Source organism: Coloeus monedula (assembly GCF_965178545.1).
Source record: "Coloeus monedula genome assembly, chromosome: 17".
NCBI classification, from domain to species: domain Eukaryota; kingdom Metazoa; phylum Chordata; class Aves; order Passeriformes; family Corvidae; genus Coloeus; species Coloeus monedula.
Genome location: NC_138797.1, coordinates 11,006,820 through 11,025,691, shown reverse-complemented (window position 1 = coordinate 11,025,691; position 18,872 = coordinate 11,006,820). Strand labels below are relative to the sequence as shown.

The 18,872-nt window shown below is 46.1% G+C and overlaps 2 protein-coding genes across 2 annotated transcripts; both read left to right on the top strand.

The window, feature by feature from the left end:
• Positions 1 to 1,044: 1,044 nt before the first annotated feature.
• MRGBP (MRG domain binding protein) lies at positions 1,045 to 5,469 on the top strand (the record flags this gene model as incomplete). The annotated part of the gene is made up of 5 exons (XM_082293082.1): positions 1,045 to 1,261; positions 2,193 to 2,314; positions 2,869 to 2,950; positions 3,061 to 3,138; positions 4,179 to 5,469. 5 exons carry the CDS (start codon positions 1,045 to 1,047, stop codon positions 4,367 to 4,369), a joined length of 690 nt encoding a protein of 229 aa, XP_082149208.1. The 3' UTR covers positions 4,370 to 5,469.
• A 707-nt stretch (positions 5,470 to 6,176) lies between these two features.
• OGFR (opioid growth factor receptor) lies at positions 6,177 to 16,850 on the top strand. The gene is made up of 8 exons (XM_082292569.1): positions 6,177 to 6,475; positions 10,025 to 10,069; positions 10,754 to 10,816; positions 11,118 to 11,202; positions 11,553 to 11,631; positions 12,086 to 12,152; positions 12,429 to 12,577; positions 13,379 to 16,850. The coding sequence occupies exons 1-8, from the start codon at positions 6,275 to 6,277 to the stop codon at positions 14,760 to 14,762; spliced, it is 2,073 nt and encodes a 690-aa protein (XP_082148695.1). The 5' UTR covers positions 6,177 to 6,274; the 3' UTR covers positions 14,763 to 16,850.
• Positions 16,851 to 18,872: the final 2,022 nt, after the last annotated feature.

Below are 18,872 nucleotides of genomic sequence, written 5' to 3'. Positions count from 1 at the left end.
CCCCCACTGCTTTATTATTCACTCAGAACACTCATTCCTTGCATATGATGTGATCATTATTTGCTGTTGAAACACTTTTAATGTCACAAAATGGATTAAATCTTCAATGAGGAATGAGCAATTGGAAAACCCTATCACCTAAGCAACAGCAGTCCCATTTCATGCCTGTGTGTCTAATTATACCTAACAAGGCAAAAACCCCTAATCTCGGAGGGAATGATACATTCTCTTTCTTCCCAAACTTTTTTTTTTTTTTTTTACATTTTAAATGATGGGAAAAGCTGGTGGGTTCTGCATTTTGTAACCAAGCCAGGCACGGTTATTTGTTAAGCATCCATGCCAGGTTGATATTTGATATAAAATGATCCGAAGAAGAGGAATCGGGGGGGATTTGCAGTGCCCGGGACTTTTCCCAGCACAACTTCCCACTGTGGCAGCTCCTTGGGCTGGATGAGGATGGGTCCTGAGGGCAAACACTGGACTGGCCAACACTTCCCAGACTAAGAGGGTGAGCACTAGGGTAGCCGAGGCTTCCTGGGCAGCAGGTCGTGCCCTGAGCCCCCACTGTGACTCCCCAGTGCCGGCACCCAGTCCCAGGGATCTCAGAATCCAGAGAGCCCTACGGAGCCCACTGGGATCGCAGCGTTGCCCTGCCTCCACAACTGGCCCAAGAGACCCTGAAACATGACAGTGGTCCTTTTCCCCCAGGCCCAAAAAGCTGTTCCCAGAGGCCCATAAGGAACACCCAGAGGCCCATAATTTTCCCCAGAGGTTCCGAAGCCACTTCCCAGTGGTCCACAACGCTCTTCCCAGAAGTCCACGAGGCTCTTCACGGGCAGTGCCGCGGCCTCGCCCCGTCCCTCAGGGCTGGGTCCCGGTGCTCAGCTCCCGCCTCCGGCGCTGCGAGCGCGGGGCGGCCCCGTCCAGAGGAATCCCCCGAACCTGAGGGCCCCCCCCGAGGCTCCCCCGCCCCAGCCCCGGCCCCAGCGCAGTTGTGCCCGGCTCCCGGCCGGCAGGAGCCGCTGCGGGCGCGGCGCGGTGGGGATGAGCGAGGCGGAGGGCGGCTCGGCCGCCGCCGTGGAGAAGCCGCCGCTGCCCGCGGCCGGGCCTGGGGCGGCCGCGGCGGTCGCTGCCGCTGTTGCAGCCGCGGCGGCGGCGGCCGGCCCGGAGCCCGGGGCGCCGGCGGAGGAGGCGGCGGTGGTGTGGAGCCCGGAGGTGGAGGTCTGCCTATTCCACGCCATGCTGGGCCACAAACCCGTAGGTGAGCGCGGGCCGCGGCCTCCGGGAGCGGCGGGGGCCGGGCCGGGGAGCGGGGGCCGGGCGGGGGCTCCCGAGCGGCTCCAGCGGCCTCAGCGGCCGCCCTGCAGCCAGCCCGGGGCCGGGGGCTGCGGCGGGGCCTGTGAGAGGGGGCGCCGGGCCCGGCCGGGCCGCTGAGCCGCCGTGTGACCGCCTGCCCTGCGCTTCCCCAGCATCACAGAGCGGGTCAGGCTGCAGGGACTACAGGGGGTCGTCTGCTTAGGCGGGGTCGTCTGCTTAGGCAGGGTCATCCCGGAGCACTTGGCACGGGATTGTGTCCCGACCGTTCTGGAATATCTCCAGTGAGGGAGGCTCCGCAGTCTCTCTGGGCAGTGCTGCTTCCTGTGCATCAGTTTCTGCGCATTGCTTTATGTCCTATTGCTCCGCACCGCCGAGCAGAGTCTGGATCCATCCTCTTGGCACCCCCCTTTAGATATTTATAAACGTTGCTGAGGTCCCCTCTTAGACATCCCTTCTGGGGACTGAACAGGCCCAGCTCCCTCAGTTTTTCGTTGTCAGAGAGATACTCAAGTTCCTTCATCTCTGTTGTCCTTGGTGGACCCGTACCAGGAGCTCCGTGTCTCTCTTGTACTCAAGAGCGCAGAACTGGACACAGCACTCCTAATACTATCCTCCAGTTGTTTCTCACACAGCCTCTCTAAAAGCTCTGTGTGTCAGAATTACCCACAGGGGCACCCTCAGCTCCCCAGAGAATAGCACCTGCAGTGTAAGGTGAAAAATCAGCCTGCCCAGCTGCCGGCTGTCTCTCCTATAATGTACGTGTTCCTTGTAACAACATGGCTTTTTAAATTCATAAGTAAATAAGCTTACGTATATCTCTAAATGTCATAAATAACACTGTTAGCAGCATTAATTGCACTGGGTTCTTCCCCCAGGTGTGAATCGCCATTTCCACATGATTTGTATCCGGGATAAATTCAGCCAGAATATCGGACGGCAGATCTCATCTAAAGTGATCTGGGACCATCTGAGCACCATGTATGATATGCAGGCTCTTGTGAGTATAAAGGGTCGGTGCTGCCATGTGGTTTCATTGAGTTCAGAAGTTTGACAGGCCAAAATCACTGGGCCTGTTGTACCTTCCATGATACTTAGAATTAGGTGTCATTCCAGTGAGTTGATGGAGTTTTCCCTGAGTAAAAGTAAATTAGGTAGGAGACAATAAAACCTGCAGTGGCTTCTGAGGGTTTTTGGGGGTTTTTTGATACCATGTTCTGACTTTGTTTATTAAAGTTGCCTAAATGCTGATCCAGAAAATGTTTAGATACGTACATAAGTGTCAAATGAGAAAGTTACAGTGTGTTTACATAAGAATTTGCTATGTTTGGATTCCAAAAATGATCTCAAATGACCATGAGTTGTGATCTCAGGTATCCTGACCTTAGTAATCAGTTCGATACCAGAAGCCTCCTGCTTCTCTAACTTCTGAAGTGTCTTGTTAAGAATTATTTAGCTCCTAATTGCATGTAAAATAGAACTTAAGAATGTCTGTCAAAATTCAAATTAAAGTCTTTACCAGTCACTCACAGAGATCCTTCTTTTCTTTCTAAGCATGAATCTGAGATTCTTCCATTCCCTAATATAGAGAAGAATTTTGCTCTTCCTGACGAAATGATTCAAGAAGTGAGAGAAGGTAAGATGTGACTGTAGTCGCTGATTCTTGGTTGCTTTAATCTCATCTCAGAATCTTAAACAAAACTCTCCCTAAAACCACCTAACCATTAATAACAATCCTTTCTGTAGGAAAAGTAATGATGGAAGAAGAAGTGAAAGAGGAAATTTTAAAAGAAGAGATGGAAACGCATGCAGGTCCTGAAGAAGGTAATTTTGTAACTCTCTACTGTGTAATACGAGATTAAAAACCAACTGTAATTGAGAAATTAATGTTAAAATGTAAATCCAAATGCAGTGTACTTTGTGATTTGTACTCAGACTTAGCCTGTGCTCATGCTAAGAACTTGACTAATTTAAGAGTGCACAGAGTAAGCAGCTGCTTATCGAAAAGATTTCTTCTTTGCTCCTAATTCATCTGTGCAAAGTTGTATAGCTTTGGAGATTTTTTGCTTTAATATGTATTTGAAAAACCCCTGGGAGTCTGAAGGAATCTGAGGATCTCTGGAAGAAAGCTGAGTCTCATTTTATTGAACTTAAATGCCGTGTTGGGAACTTTGTAGTCATGGGGGAAATAGGGCCTATAAATCAAAAAAGATTGTAAAATTGCGTGCTGAAATGGGAAGGTGGGCAGAGTGTTTATTTTATTTTATTCTCATTATCGTGCTGCTTTTAAATAAAAGGCTTGTTTTCCTAACACTTTGCTGTAGAACAAGTCAAATGTGAACAGTAGAGATCCTGCTGTTTATCTTACCAGACCAAGCCAACTGCTAACAATATAATTTCATCATATTTATATCACTGAATAAGTGGTGTTTAAAGATTGTAATAAAAGATCTAAAATGTATTTTAAAATATATTAAATTTCACATTTTGGGTGTTCAGTTTTAAAATCTATGATACCAAATGTAATGATTGCTGCTGATTATATATTTCATAGATTGGTCCTATGTTTGTGTAAATGTTCCTTTTAAGTATTTTAATATTAAGTGCTGTTTACTTCCACTTAATGAGTTTGATTTTTAGCCTGTCAAAATACATGCCTGTCTTTAAAGCAAATAATAAAAGCAAGATGTGCCTTTTTCAGAGATTTTTCCTTTAGAACTGAAAGTAAGACTTAAATGGTGGACAAGGATGTTGAGAGTTGATTGTTTTGAGAAGTTTTATGGAATATAAAGAAGTTTGATATCACTATTGTTTGCCTATGTGTATGACTCTGATCTGGAATCATTACTTTGATCCTATTTCAGTTTTTGCACCCTCTGGAAGTTTAGGAAAAACAACTGAAAAGCCAAGCAGCAAAGAGAAAGAGAAAACTTCATCAGATCCTGGATCCAAAGAAGGGTCTGATAAGAGGAAGCGCAACAGAGTCACCGAGAAGGTTCTAAATGCCAACAGCAACCCCTCGAGTCCCAGCGCCGCCAAACGACGCAGGACATAGAGCTGAGGAGGAGCAGTGAAAAACTCTGGGATGGGAGGAGGAAGCAGGAAAAACAAGGAGCAGCACAGTTGCTACTTTGGAGGAAGTAAAAGATATCTGAGCCAGTATTTGAGGAATCTGCACATTGGCTTTGTCTCTCCTGACGTGTTTTCTGAGCAGCAGCAAGGAAGCACCTTCCTGGGGCAAGGGGACAAAGCTGGCACTGGGGGAGGGTGGGTGTGACAGTGCCAGGGCTGCATTTCAAACCAGCAACACACTCTGTGTCAGCACAGCTCGTGGAACGAGTGCCCAGTGGGGCACAGGGCCTCAGACCTTCAAAAGCAGAGGTGATTTCTGTAAATGTGGGGTTGCTTTTTCTGCCTTTGCTGTCTGTGAGTATTACAGACCATTTGTGGGTAATGTTTAGCCATTTCCCTTCCATTTGTATCAAATGTCTCAATTTTTTGGTTCAGTAAAACTAAAATTCTAAATGCAGGTAACTACTGCATTTGAAGTATTCTTTCACTCTCTTTGCTGGAGGACCTCGTTTCACCCTTTTTGACATAACATTTTACAACCATCAGTAAAGTGAAAATTAAAATGCCCCTAACTAAAATAATTAATAAATGTCCTAAATAAAATATCTGGTGATGACACATGGTTTTGTAAGGGATCAGCTGAGCTGTGCATGCAAGTGGAGGTGTTGCTTCGTCCATTTGTAATACAGTAGCGTATAATGGGGTTTGTACTTAATTATTTATTTTTTTAAAGCAGTTTTAGTAGATGTGAATGGAATTGGTTTTCCAAAATGTTTGTTTTGTTCTACAACTGAAGAATCTTGCTGACATTGTAATGCTTATCTTTTATATGCTAGAACATTGAGATTTGATGAAGTTACTATTTTTGTGATGTCAAAAGATGGATCGCAGTCAACAAACACTTGTTGCATGGTGAATGAAGCAGGTTGAAATGGTACTGAATTTGTTTCACTATATTAACTATCGGTTAATAAAAAGAAGAATTACTGCTTGATCTCGCAGTATTGCCTTCATGGTGAGGCACTAGGAGTCTTCTAGTTTTTGCTTTATTCTAGGTACACAGCCAAGTTCTTGTCTGCCTAATTTGCTTCTCTTGCTTTATACAAAGAATAAATTTGACTTGTTTTTATTTTACCAAATGGCAGTTGTTGTGTGACTTGATTAAAATCTGGCCCAACTTATTTTGAAAGTAATTTAGCATTAAAGTGCTGGTTACTTTGTGATGACCTACATAGATTTTGGCCATAAAGTGCAGATTTTTTAATTCTCAAGTCTCACATCCCTGTGGGCAAATCCTCCTCATCCCTGGGGTTTCATTCAAAAACTTTTGCTCTACTAATGAAATGTTTTTGTAGCTTAAAGTAAAAATATGTCGACAATAGCGTGTACTGGTGCAACCACTCAGCACCAACCTCGTAGCAAGGAAAGCCCACTTGGGGATTTCGCGGTCACTCCCGCAACGCAGATTTTTTAGGAATTGTTCGGATGTGAAGTTGAGTATCGGCAAATGTAAATGCTTTAGCAGACCCCAGCGCAGCCGCTCATTGCCGCCCTTGGCTCTTTGGGACGCTGCTGTTCTGTTCCTTTGGCTGGAGGAGCGCCGTTCCCTCCCGCTCTGCCCGGGGAATGCGAGCGGGGCCCGGACCGGGGGCGCTCCCGGCGCCGCAGGAGCGGTGCGGGCGGGCGCAGGGGCCGCGCGGGCGGCAGCCAATGGGGCGCGGCGCCGCAGGAAGGGGGCGGGGCGTGCTCGCGCTTCCGTCCCCCGTTCCCCCCCACACGTGCCCGGGCTTTGTGCGCGCGGGCGGGCGGGTAGTCCCGCCGCCACATCCCCATCCCTTTCGCTTTCCCTTTCCGTTCCCCTTCCCGTTCCCCTTCCCCGCCGCGCCCCATGGCGGCCTGGTTCACCTCCAGGGCGGAGGAGGACGAGGCGGAGGACGAGGCGAACCTCTGGACGTACGACTCCACCTGGGAGGGGGAGGAGGACGACGAGGAGGATGGCGGCGGCGAGCCGGAGGGAGCGGCGGCGGAGCCGGAGAATGCGGGGGAGCAGCCGGGGCAGGGCCGGGCGGGGGGCTGCCGGCACAGCCAGGTGCGTGTGGGGGGCACGGGGACAGAGCGGAGCCTGCGGGCGGGACGGGACCCCTTCCAGACCTTTCTGGCCGGGCCCCGCAGCCGGAGCCCCTTCCCGACCCTTCCTTCCCTGGTCTCCCGGGCACAGCCGCTGCCCGGGAGCGGAACGGCGAGCTCGGGGCCGGGGGAGGCACCGCGGCCCTCGGGGGCATCCTCAGCACAGAATTTGTCCTCTGCGGAAGCAAATCCCCCTGGAGGAGGGGGGCAGAGAGATGCTGTCACTTAGTGACTCCTCAAGATCCATTGCACTGCCATGAGCTGGGTTTTAATACGTTCTTCCGCACCGTTCCCTATGATGTGGGTACTTTATCCCATAAATACAGGTCTGCTTTGTGTGTGGCACCTGCCTGTTCACCGCTGCTGATGGCCGCTGGATTTGACATTATGGCATTGATGTTCTTGCTTTTAAGTTTGTGGTTGGTATCCTCAGCTTTGTGTGGTGGCCTTCCCCAGACTCTTCTGTGTCATCAATAAAAAGCCATTACATAACATCTGCTCAGTTTTTAAAATGAGCTGTAACTCTTTATGTGTCTTAGACATGTTTAATTTCTCAGGGAGCTTGTGTAGAGCAACTTTGAAAACCAAAAAATGCTGTGTTTTGAAAACTAGAGGTATGTGTGCAGTTTTGAGCAAGGTGCTGCAAAACACGAGCACTTGTGTCTGGTGCCTTAAAATACTGTTTATTTGAAATAAAAGGAATTAGTTAGTCTTATCTGAGGTTCCTGTTCTTAGCATCAGTGTTTTTCAGTTTGCCATTGGGTGCCAGTAATTTCTTCTCCAGCACTGCTTTGGTAAATGCAACTTTTTGCTTTTCAGTAGTTCCTATGTCAGGCAAAACACACTACAGTCCTTTAACTCCTCCCCTTTCTGGGAAAGGGAAACCAGTCCTTCACTTCGAGCTTCATTTCAGCTATTCATGCTTGTTTTTAAAATAAAGCTTTCTAATGAATATAGTTTTAAAGGAGTTTAATACTAAGCTTTCTTTTTTGCTTAATAAGCATTAAAATATAGAAATAACCACTCTTGAAGGAAGAATAAATTCTTTGTGTGCATAGATCTGGGAAAGGCCAAAGGTGTTTTGGGCGGAATAGTTGTAATTCTGAAGGGAAGAGGCAGTGAATTCCTTTGTTTTGTGCTGTTTGAGGGCACCCTATCAACTTTGTTTTGTACATGGCTGGAGTTCACAAGCTTTGATAACTCCAGAACGTTCCCATTATTCTGTTTGAATGTGTTTGTTCTTGAGGTTCTTTTTTTTTTTTTCTTAGAGCAGCTCTGGATTGTGACAACTGTAAAAGCAAGGACCATTTTTTCACCCAGTGAATGGACTTTCCCAGCTTTGCCTTACAAAGGAGGATGTTGTTGTCCCTGAGACTTACAGCCCCTGGAATATTGTTCTGCATTTTTAAAGAGGAGCTCTTCCTTCAGTGATGAATGTGTAGTCACCTCTGTCTGACAGTGCCTGAAAATTTGTAAGGGCACTGAGAATGAGTGCACAAAGAAGCAGTAAATCTTCTGCTGCCCATTTACGCCTTTGCAGCCTGTCAAAGCCGTGGATCAATTTCCCAAACTTGTTCCTACTTCTGCTTATTTTATACTAATTCTCATTCTTCTCCCCTCAGCCTGGATGGTTTTCTTTACACCTGAAGCGTCTAATGTCTTTCTTTAGTACTGAGGTTAGAGTTTTTTATTGTTATTTTCACTATGCACTTTCAAAACAAACTTCAAATTCTGCTTTGGTCTTTGCATTTCACTTGTGTCTCTGAGAGTGTTCACGGCCTAGTTCCTGCAGGTGTGTCTTTCCAGCTCTTTTGCATTTCAGTGCCTTCAGCTTCCACGAGAGAGCTTTGAAAACTTTGGGGGTTGTGTTCATTTTAAAAAGTTCCCTCTGAGGTTGCTGTAACACCTAGAGTTCATGTTCAGGTGTTTCAGTAACAAACCCCATGGTCCTGCCTTCTTCTGAATCTCCATCAACAAAAGGTTTCAATTGCTCTTCTGGACTCTTATCATCTTTCTCATTCCTGTGCCTTGTTCACAATCCACATCCCTTCTGGTTACAGCGGATTTCCAGCTGATTTCTCGGCCAGATCCTGTTTGTGTCACCCTCTCCTGGCTGTGTTCTCTGCTTCCCTCACTCTTCCTGCAGCAATGCATGTTCTGCCTGGTGTAATGCAGGTTTGGAGGGTGAAACCCACTGAGTTTTTTTGTGAGGCAAAAAGGTGTTTGATTTCTACAGGGAAGTTTCAGCCTCACTGTTTAGTTTTTGTGTCTTACCTGGAAAGAAAGGCCTTAAGTTGGAAGTTTGTGGAGACCCAGAGACAACACCAACTTGGAGGAGCAAAGCTGCGGTTTGCTCTCTTTGCTTCCCCATCTTGTTCTCCCGATTGCTGTGCTCCAGACTGCCTTTTCCCTGGATCTAGCTTCTTTCTGGATGAGCCTTGCAGCCCCTTACACCATGGCATTGCATCTGTCTCCGTATCTTCACTGACTCTTTAGCAAACCAGTTCTTTTCCTAAGTGGAACCCAGTCTACTGTACTCCTGTCCCACCTGACTGTGTTCAAGGATGTTATTTTAGAACCTTAAATGTAAAGAATTTCTGGGAATCAGTTATTTTGTAATTGGGAACAAAATTGTCATTGATGCCACATAACTGTCATCAGGGCAGCTGAATGGGTGACTTCATAACAGCAAGGTGCTACAAATGTAGACCAGTTCCTGCCTTAATAATTAATGAATCAGTGATCAGTGTTTGTTAGAAAGTGGTTTTATTTTTCTCTGTGCATGTGATAAGAAATATCAAATGAGGTTATGAAATAACTTGGAGTTTTTGCTGCTTACGTCTTCTAAATTTCTTCCAATGCTTATTTTGCAAGATTCTGCATATCTTACCCCCATTTCCCAACTTCCCTGTTCTCTCTGTGAGCTGGCATTGAACCTTCTGGCTGTGCTGTGCTTTGGGTGCCATTTTTTCATGAGCAGTCTTGTTCCTTTTGGTGGTTCTCAATTGATAGAATGCTGTAAAATGCTGTCATGGTTTGGGATAAGATGGTTCAGCACTCAGCAAGATTAAACCTGTCTGTGTTGCTTGTGAAGTGTAACAAAATCTCTAATCATTAAGGTAATCAAATGTATAAAAAAAATGTATATAATTCAGTTAAAGTGCACTTTAAGCTAAGTCATACTTGCAACTTCTATTTCCATAAAGTTCAGAGGAGGAAATGAAGCTGTTCTTTGTGAATTCTGTCTAAATGTGACACTTGGAATGAATCTAGCACATCTGTGATGAGAACCTGGTGCCTAGTCATATGGCACCATAGGTTTTTCTCTGTAGCAATTTGAATTATGCATAAAATACAGTGAATTCAGCTGTAACCTGGTAAATCTGTCACTTGGCAACTAATAGGGATCGTGTGAGTCACTGCTGTGGGTATTCTCATTTTGTATCTATTTTTTATTTTCTTAGTGAAGATTGGTTTCAAAATGTTCCAACTAAATGCTTTTTATTTGCAGGATCAAGGCTCAAATTCCTCACTGCTGTCTTGGGGGAGTTTTCAGGTAGGCTTGACATAAGGTTTGGTTACATGGAAAGATGGGTGATAATGAAGATTATGATTGGAAGAAAAGTCCAATAAAATAAATATCTTATGTGATGATGTGGCTCTGTTGCTGTCCACTGTCTGAGTCAGCAGGGCTGATCTTGAGCATAAAGCAAAAATGGAGAAAACTTTTTTTTCAGTAATGTCTACAGGGAGTGAGAATCTTGAATTCAAGGGATATTTCTGCATCCTAAATTCTACCACTTTAAAGTCTAGCCTCTGTCTCCACTAGGGTTTATAGCAGCTCAGAGACATGTCTTGTTTTAAAACCTCTGAGGTAAAGAAAAACAATGAAATTTTCATATTTGGGATCTTCATATTTTGGAGCTTGTTCTGATCATTTTTATTGGTAAACCCAGCTGGGATAAAAGATAGACAGAAAACATAAAAACCTTGATTAATAAGATGAGAAGGAAAAAGAAGTGTTTTGGTTACAGGAGATGGTGTTAACTTCTCTTGGTTTAAATTTGTCTTCAGGAATGCAGAGACATGACTACAGCACCAATCTGGCTGGTTTTGGGGGTGCTGGGAGTGCAGGGCACATGCAGGGGAACCTGTGGGAGGTGTTGAATTCAGTCAGGACATTGTTTATTTTACAGAATGTGATTTTATTCTGAGTCTCTGCTCTGTCTCTTCTCTCCAGTGCAGTGGGAGGCGCAACTGGACTGCGGCGAGAGACCTGCAGAGATACAGAAACCATTACCCAGTACGTGCTCCTGGGGCTCCTCCTCATCACTTCTGACTTCAGGAACATTTCCTAGATTTGGGAGCATCCTTTTGCCTTTGCATTTACAGGCTCAGCACCTTCAAAGGGTTCATCTGTGAGGGGGAAGGGATGATGTGTGTGTGTGTGGGTGCATCAGAAACAAGCTGCTACTTCCCAAAGCACATTTCGAGGATTTAGCTTGAAATATGTAGGAAATGTGAGGGAAAGCAAGGAGAAGTGTTGGAGTGATTACTGCCTTTTAAAAGGTTGCTGCATGTTCATTTCTTGTTCTCATCTCCAGGATTTGAAAGAACCAGAAAATGAGGAGGAAGAAGAGATGTGGAATTTAAGCTTTTATAAAAATGAGATTGCTTTTGTGCCCCACGGTGAGTACCTTGTGTGATGGCTGTTCGATGCCATCTGCTGCAGCTGGTTGAATTGATGAGAGAGTAGTTTCATCCATGTGAGACAATTAATAAAAAACCAACCAACCAAAACCACCACCCAAGCCAAACAAAAACCCACCAAGAGTGACCATTTTAAAATGTTCCTGCTGTATTTTCTTTAATACTCTGGTGGTAGAAAAGTAAGATTTTTTTTTTCTGGCTGGTTGTCCTGTCAAAATTAGCTAATGCCTGTGTGTAAATATCTGGGTCTGGGTAGTGAGCCATGTAGAGTAACTGGCTAACTTCAATTTGGTGTCCTTTCTTGCCTGACCTTTTCCTTTTCCTTGCAGGTGTGTTTATTGAAACTCTGCTTTCATCTTGGTGGGACAAGTATGAAATGCTGGAAGAAAACCATTCTTACATACAGTGGTAAATTGTCTGCATGAACACAGTGCCTCTCTCTAGTTGTGCCTCTTTGAAGTGTCAGGTGGATCTGTGCTCCTGATTTCAGCTTCACACAAGGCCCAGAATTACTTCAGTTAATTGAGTTGTATTCCTCGGGAAGCAATGCACTGGAACTCCTGAAAACACAGGTTTCCAGTGCAGCTGTGGCAAGAGATCTCAGTCATTCATGGTCTTGGAGCACAAAGTTGGGGCAAGGAGAAAGATCCACATAAACAAAGTTTTTTGTTATTAGTGTAGACAATGCTTTTATGGAAGGGATTTACTAGAAGACTACTTCTGTGTCCATAAGGATGGGAGTTCCCCAGGTGATGCCTGTGGTATCACAAGTTCTGGAATCTTTTTTCAGTTTTAACAAGTTGGGTACCCTGGGTTGGATGTCATCTTTGCTCATCTGGCCTGAAAATTTCTTTCCTTTCAGGCTGTTCCCTTTACGTGAACACGGGATGAACTGGCGTGCCAGGCCACTCACCTGTCAAGAAATCCAGGTATTTATTTAAAGCTTTGGTCTCTCTTTTTTTGGAGATCTGAAGGATGTTAGGATTTCCCCTAAATACATTGTATTTGAAGTCTGGTGGTTTTTTCCATTGTTTCCTTGGGTTTTCAGTGTGCACAGTGCTCATGGTGAAGCGTTTGCCTCTTGTGTCAGCAAGTGAAATGCTTAGTGATAAAATCAATCTTTGTTTATAATTCAAGTGCCACTTAAACAGGTGCAGGTAATTAGGGAGTTGCACCATCTGCTAATTGCTGTGTCTTGTTTTCAGGCCTTTAGGAAGTCCAAGGAAGTTATGGACAGGTTTATCCGTGCTTACAAGCTCATGCTGGGATTTTATGGAATACATCTGGTCAACGAAGAAACTGGAGAACTTAAGAGAGCAGAGAATTGGCGTGAACGATTTGAAAACTTGAACAGGTGAGTGTGTTGATGCTGTTGATCACTTACTGCAGCCAGGCACTTCTCTGCAGGGGGAGGGACATCAAAATCAAAGAAATCCTCAGACACTGAGGAATGGAGACTTCTGTTGATAAATGTTGTCTAGTGAAAGTGTTTTTAACTTTTATTCTGTTAAGCTACAAAATAGAAGTCTTTCCATATGGTTTCCTGACTGTTTATGAAGCATCCTTAATGTGTGTAAAATGCTTTGAGTCCTTGTTTGAAAAGTGCTCTGCAAATGGGATGTTTTTATATTACTGCAGGTTTTGCAGAGTAATGACCCTTCCTGGTGATAGTAACCTCTTGAAAGGAGTGGGCATAATCACAAAAGAAAAAACAACTTGAAGTCAGTCAAGTATTAAAAAAAGGAAAAACCAGCTGTGTGTGGCTTAAGTCCTGAGGTTTTGGCATCATTCTTTCATGTCTGTGGTCTCTACACTACATGCTTACCCTGTAGGGTCTCTGTCAGGGGCAGGACTTGTATATCTGCCCCAGTGTGGTGGCTCTTGTCTACTGGTGGCTGATCCAGAAAGCCCAGACCTTTCCAAGCAGTTGAGATGATGAATCCTATCAGCCCAAGGAGGGTTAGGAAGGAGCTGCTCAAGGCAAACAGCAGCAGTGGGTGCATTAAAAGTAAGTCCACCTGTGCTCCCATCTGCATTGTCAAATAGTCTTTAATGGCTCGTAGTCAGTAAATGATAAAACGTTTTGCAGATGCCCCAGAGGCTCAGGGACTTGTAAGACTTTCCCTTGACATCTTTGCTTATCTGTTTCCTTCAGGTTCAGCCACAACAATTTGAGGATTACTCGCATCCTGAAGTGCCTGGGGGAGATGGGATATGAAGACTATCAAGTGCACTTGGTGAAGTTTTTCCTCACAGAAACTCTTGTTGAGGGGACATTACCAAATGTCAAGAGAAGTGCCTTGGATTACTTCCTGTTCACTGTCAGAAGCAAAGAGAAGAGGAGAGAACTCGTCCACTATGCTTGGCAACACTTCAGACCTCCGGGCAGCTTCGTGTGGGGGCCTCACGACAAACTCCAGAAGTACAGACCCCGCTCTGCCAAGCCACAGCTGCACCAAAGGCCTGAGGATAAACAGGACACTCCATGTCAAAAATGTGGTGATTCTGTGGGGAAGGATCAGAACCAGTCTCCAGAGGTGGAACAGAAAGCTGGAGATGCTGCAGAGTTGCAGCCTGAAATGAGTGATGAGCATGTAAAGGAGAAGATAAGCAAATGTGTTCTGAAGGGAGGAGATGATGAAGAGGAGAAAGAGGCTTCATTTGCCCAGCTGGAGGAGAAGGACTTAAAAAGTGAAGCTGAAGAAGTGCAGGGTACAGCAGAGAATGATTGCACAAAGGAGAGCAAGAAGAGAAAACTGAGTGCAAATATGGCAGATGCTAAAGGGGATGGATCGCTGAAAAACTCTGCTGATATTGAAAACATTTCCCATAATCTGGGAGAGTGTGCAATTGATGCAGAGATCCCCCCCTCAGGCCCGGAATCCCAGGCAGAAGAGGACCAGGAAGCACTGAAGGAAGATGTTTCAAGCACCAAAGAGCCGGCAGCGCCAGAGGCCATGGATGCAGCTGTGAAACGCAGGAAGGTTGATAAAAGAACATTGAGAAACAAACCAGTCAACTTGGCCATAAACCTGAGCATGGGGCCCTCAGCCTCTGGTGCCAAGGCAAATCCATCTGCAGCTAACGGTGAGGGTGGAAAAGAAAATGTCAGTGAGAAAAATACAGCTGTGGAAGTGCCAAGTGAGAAAGGGAGTGGTGGTAGTGGTGATGCAGATGGTGGGACTGTGAGACCCCCGGCTGCTTCCAGGCTCCCCAGGACTGGCTGCACTGCTCCAGTCAAGGATGGCTGGAAGTCGAGTGGAGATCAAGACTCAGCAGGGGGTGATCAGCAGCACTGCAACAGCAAACTCCTGGGGGGTAAAAGTGAACTAGATGGGGTAGGACAGCAGAAAAAGGCAGAAAATGCAGGTGAAAAAGGGCAAGCAGAAGACACAGACCAGAAGCAAGCTCCAGAGAGTCATGAGCAGAGCATGACACCCACTTGTCCTGAAGAAAACGATGCTGAGGTCCCAGAAGAAAAAGCTGAAGGCTCTGAGAATGCAGCAGAGCCTGATGGAGAAGAGGGAGCAGCAGAGTGAGAGCAGCACGGCAAGCACCTGAGCCAGCAGAGATGGCACTGCCCTGTCTGCTGGGAGCCAGCTTTGGTGGCTTGGAGAACTGAATAAATTTCTTTTGGGATGATTTAGCTGGCCCCTGTCTCACTCTTCCATGGTTTTTTAATCATCTCTAGTAAACTCACTGAGATCCAGCTCTTGGTTACTATAAAGAGGAAGACTGAATTACTCATCTTCACGGACAGGCTGTGTCCTGTTCCTGGGTTTATCTGATGTTCAGGGCTATCTTGGAGCAACGGGGATTTTTGCACTTTGCTTTGATTCTGGTCATGTCCCTACTGAAAGAGAAGAGGAGAACTGATCTGTCTCCTTGTTTGAATTCCTTAAGTGTTTATTAAAGACAATGGTTTTTAATGTAAGACAGCATGACCTAATTTGCCAAGCCTTTCTACTACTGTGTGACTTCTGTTTGTTATTGTGAAAGGCTGGACCTTACCAGGAGTTTTTTCCTAGCAAAAGTGCTGTTTCTCTAAAAGAGATGAGTATATGGATTTCACACGATGTCAGAGTGTAGTTGCCTCTCCTCCTGTAAGCAAAGTAGGTTGGGCTTCAGACTGGGATAAAAAGCCAAAATGTGTCTCTGACCAGTATGAACCTTTGTGTAGAGATTCTGTTCTCAGAGGTGCAAAGTGCTGGGTAATTAGTTCTCTTCATCCCCACAGAGGTTGCTTTGTAATTCTTGTTAGAGTTCTTAAGACTACAAATTACCTACTGATTTCTTAGAGAATAAAACCCTTTAGAGCTGCTCTTCCCCAGGTTTTCCCACCACTTTTAGACCCTTTATAGTCTTCCACAGATTTTTGTGTCCATGACTGTTTCAAAGGCCCTCGTTTCTCAGTTGCCAGAACAGCACAAATATTTCCCAGTGCATATTTTTCAGCCTTTGCTGGTAATTTGGAGTGGCCGGGGGGGGGCTCTTTTCTGCAGGTCCATGGTGTGAGGTTTGATGTGTCAGGTCCAACCCATTTCCCACTTAGGGCAGGGTTGCTTTGCCTTTAATGTCAGACAGCCAGGGCATGTTGCAGTGCAGCTTGTCTGGAAACCACTGGGCTTTGTGGGGCAGTTAATTGAAACGTTAGTTGGACAGGCTATGTTTTCTGGTTCGTTTATTTCCAGCCCTCAAGACTTATTTTCAGACCTTGCCAGCTCTTTGCCTGCCTCAGTGGTTCTTGACCTCCTTGTCAGCTGTTCTGCCATGTTTGTACAATATTCCACCGAGTCTGAAGGAGCATTAAAACCGTTTAGCACCTTCACTCCTAAAAATGTACAACAGAGGATCCGTTTCATGAAGCAGAGGAAACTGTTTCCAATAGCCTGAAGGTCTGGACTTGCTGTTTGCTCAGCTTGTTTTGGTTGGTTTTGAGGTTCTTTGGTGATGTTTGGTTTGTGTAGGAGATGGCCAGGGAGCAGATGCAGCAGCTTGTGCAATGTCAATGTTTTTCCTCTCTGCTCCAGCTCTTAAGAAGCTTCGTGTTTCAAGGGATTTGAGGGGTGATTTGCCTTCCCGGACTGTAGGTTCTGATCCAGCATGCCACATACATGCGTGGGAATAAAAGTCTGCAAGCTTCACATCTGATGTTCATGGTCGCACATGTGCTGAAAAAAGGCTTTAATGTTTTTTAAATACTTCTTTTCTTCTTATAAACAGATGGAGTTAAATAGCCAATAATACTACACTTAACTACAGATATAAATACTTGAAGATGTTGAGTGAGAATTCTTTCGTAACAGATTCCTAAGAATTGTTAATTGTGGCTTTTGTACAGATTTATAGTAATTTTCTTATTTAATGAAGTTTTCATTGTGAATATGTGCTCATTTGGGGCATAGATCCTATATCTTGTTATGGTGAGGTTTGGTTTTGTGTTTAATGGGATTTCACTGTGAGCCCCAACCTGGAGTGAATGCTCAAATCAGCCCCTTTCCTCTCCTGCCAGGTTTAATTTTGGCTGTAGGTGTGTGTGGTGAGTTCACAAGGTGTTTACCAGCACTCAGAGCTGTATCACAGAGTCTGTTATGTTAATTCCTTTATTAAAGCATGAATTTAATGCATATCAGTTTCCACTTACATTTTTTCATCTCTGAGTGTAGGATATGGCCCTGTATTTACCCACCACTGCCCTCCCCCTGTAGCCATGAGCTGTTGCTTCATTCTCTCCAACAGGTGTATGCTCTGCTGCGCTCACCATGGCACACCTGCCTCTTCTTCCATGTGGAGGTGATGCCCAGACTTCCTCCACCTCTTAAGATATGCCCAGTGAATGTTTTTGGGGAAAACACCCCCCCTCTGCTGCATGTGTAATGATGTGCTTGGAAATTACAGGATCACAGAATGGTTTGGGTTAGAAGGGACCTCAAGGTTCATCTTGTTCCAACCCCCTGCCAGGGGAAGGGACACCTTCCACTGTTCCAGTATGTTTTGCATTGCCTTTGCAGCCATCCTTCCAGAGGTGTTGTGGTGCTCTGCAGAGCTAACCAGGACTCTGCTTTGAGCCCCCCCTGGGGCTCCGGGCAGGGCGGCACCTGCCCAGCCTCGCTGTGTGAGCTTCAGTTCAGGGGTTTTTTCCCTCCGGACAGAAGGACAGGGGTGTCTTTGTGGTAACAATTTCTGTAAGTCACTGTGTCCCCTCACTCTGCTGCCTCTGCCTGTGGGTGTGGGATGAGGGGGTTACTGGGAGTCCTTTTGGTCTGTGGGGTGGGCTTGAAGGTGAACACTCCCAGGGCTCTTCCTGTGCTGTTGTGGGGAGGCTCCACCTGCTGCAGATCCCCAAACCCTGGCTTGCTCTGGACAAGGTGAGGCAGAGGAATTTGGGTCTGCTTTGCCTTCCCTCCTGCCATAGTTGGCCTTAGTGTGGAGGAGGAGATACAAACTGTGCAAAGCTGTCCATGGGACTACACTGCTCTCCCTCTTTGGAGTTCACAGTGTCTAATAAAGGATTCCAGTTACTGTGAAGCCATCAGACTTACGGATGCATGTTCCCTTTCTGTCCCCCGCTGTCTGTTCCACAAAATCATGTGGGAACTTGGTAAATCTGAGTCCTTTATCCCTCCGACAAAGCTCTAGGAAGCCTGGCTGCTGGGGAGCTGGACAGACACACACAGTGTGCTCATACAACCCTCCTGGCGTCAGAATGTCAAGCTGAAATGCAGTGTTTCAGTTCTTGAAGTTTGCTTTTCCACTTCTCATCTTCCTAGACAGCTGCGCTGTGTCATTTCAGCCCTGAGGAACCTTGTCACTGTTCCTCTCCACTTCCAAGCCCTGCTTTAGATGAAATTGTCTTTAATCCATAAAGGGAAGCATGAAGCTCTTTGCAGGACATGCATCTTCATGAATCTATTGCCACTTGGGATCACCTAGCTGGGAAGTGTCCTCCTCTTCCTTCCTTGTAGTATTTCAATTTTTACTTTTTTTTTTGTGGCTTTGAGAATGTTTCTCATCTTTCCTTCCTCCTTGTGTCTGTCTGTGATCGTCTTGTTTTCTGACCAGCATTCATCATTTCCCAAGGAATCAGTTAGTGCTCTTCAGATCACCCTAAAAAAACTCCGAAACCAGATGTGAACAGCCTCCAGAGCTAACAAAGCACCTCACTAAGCTGTAAGTGCATTTCTCGGTAGTGATCTGGCAGCGTTACAGGTTTGTTAATGTCCCTGCTGGAGTTAGGTGGCCTCAGGCATTGCATAACTCACCCTGTGATGTTTTTACCTGTCCAGCACAGAGGTGGTGATGGGCTTGGGGAAATCTCCTGGGTGAGACCTGAGGAACAGCTCTGTATTTGCAGCTGGAGTAACCCAATTTTGCTCCTGTGTCTGGTCTCCCAATCCAGCGCTTCCACAGGCTCCTGGAGGAGGAGGCTGGGGCTGCCCAGCAGGGCATGAATGAGAGCTGCTCTGCCTGCCTGCTGCTCCCCCTCCTTCTCCCGCCTCCTCTGCTCCAAGCTCGGCCCCTCTCGCCTTGCTCCAGCTGGAGCCACAGGTTTATCTGGAGGCGAGGCATCTCTGCTCCGTAAGCTGAGACCCGGGAGGAGGAGGAGGGGGGATCTGCTGGACCCTGGAGGAGAAAGGGTTTGGCCGGCC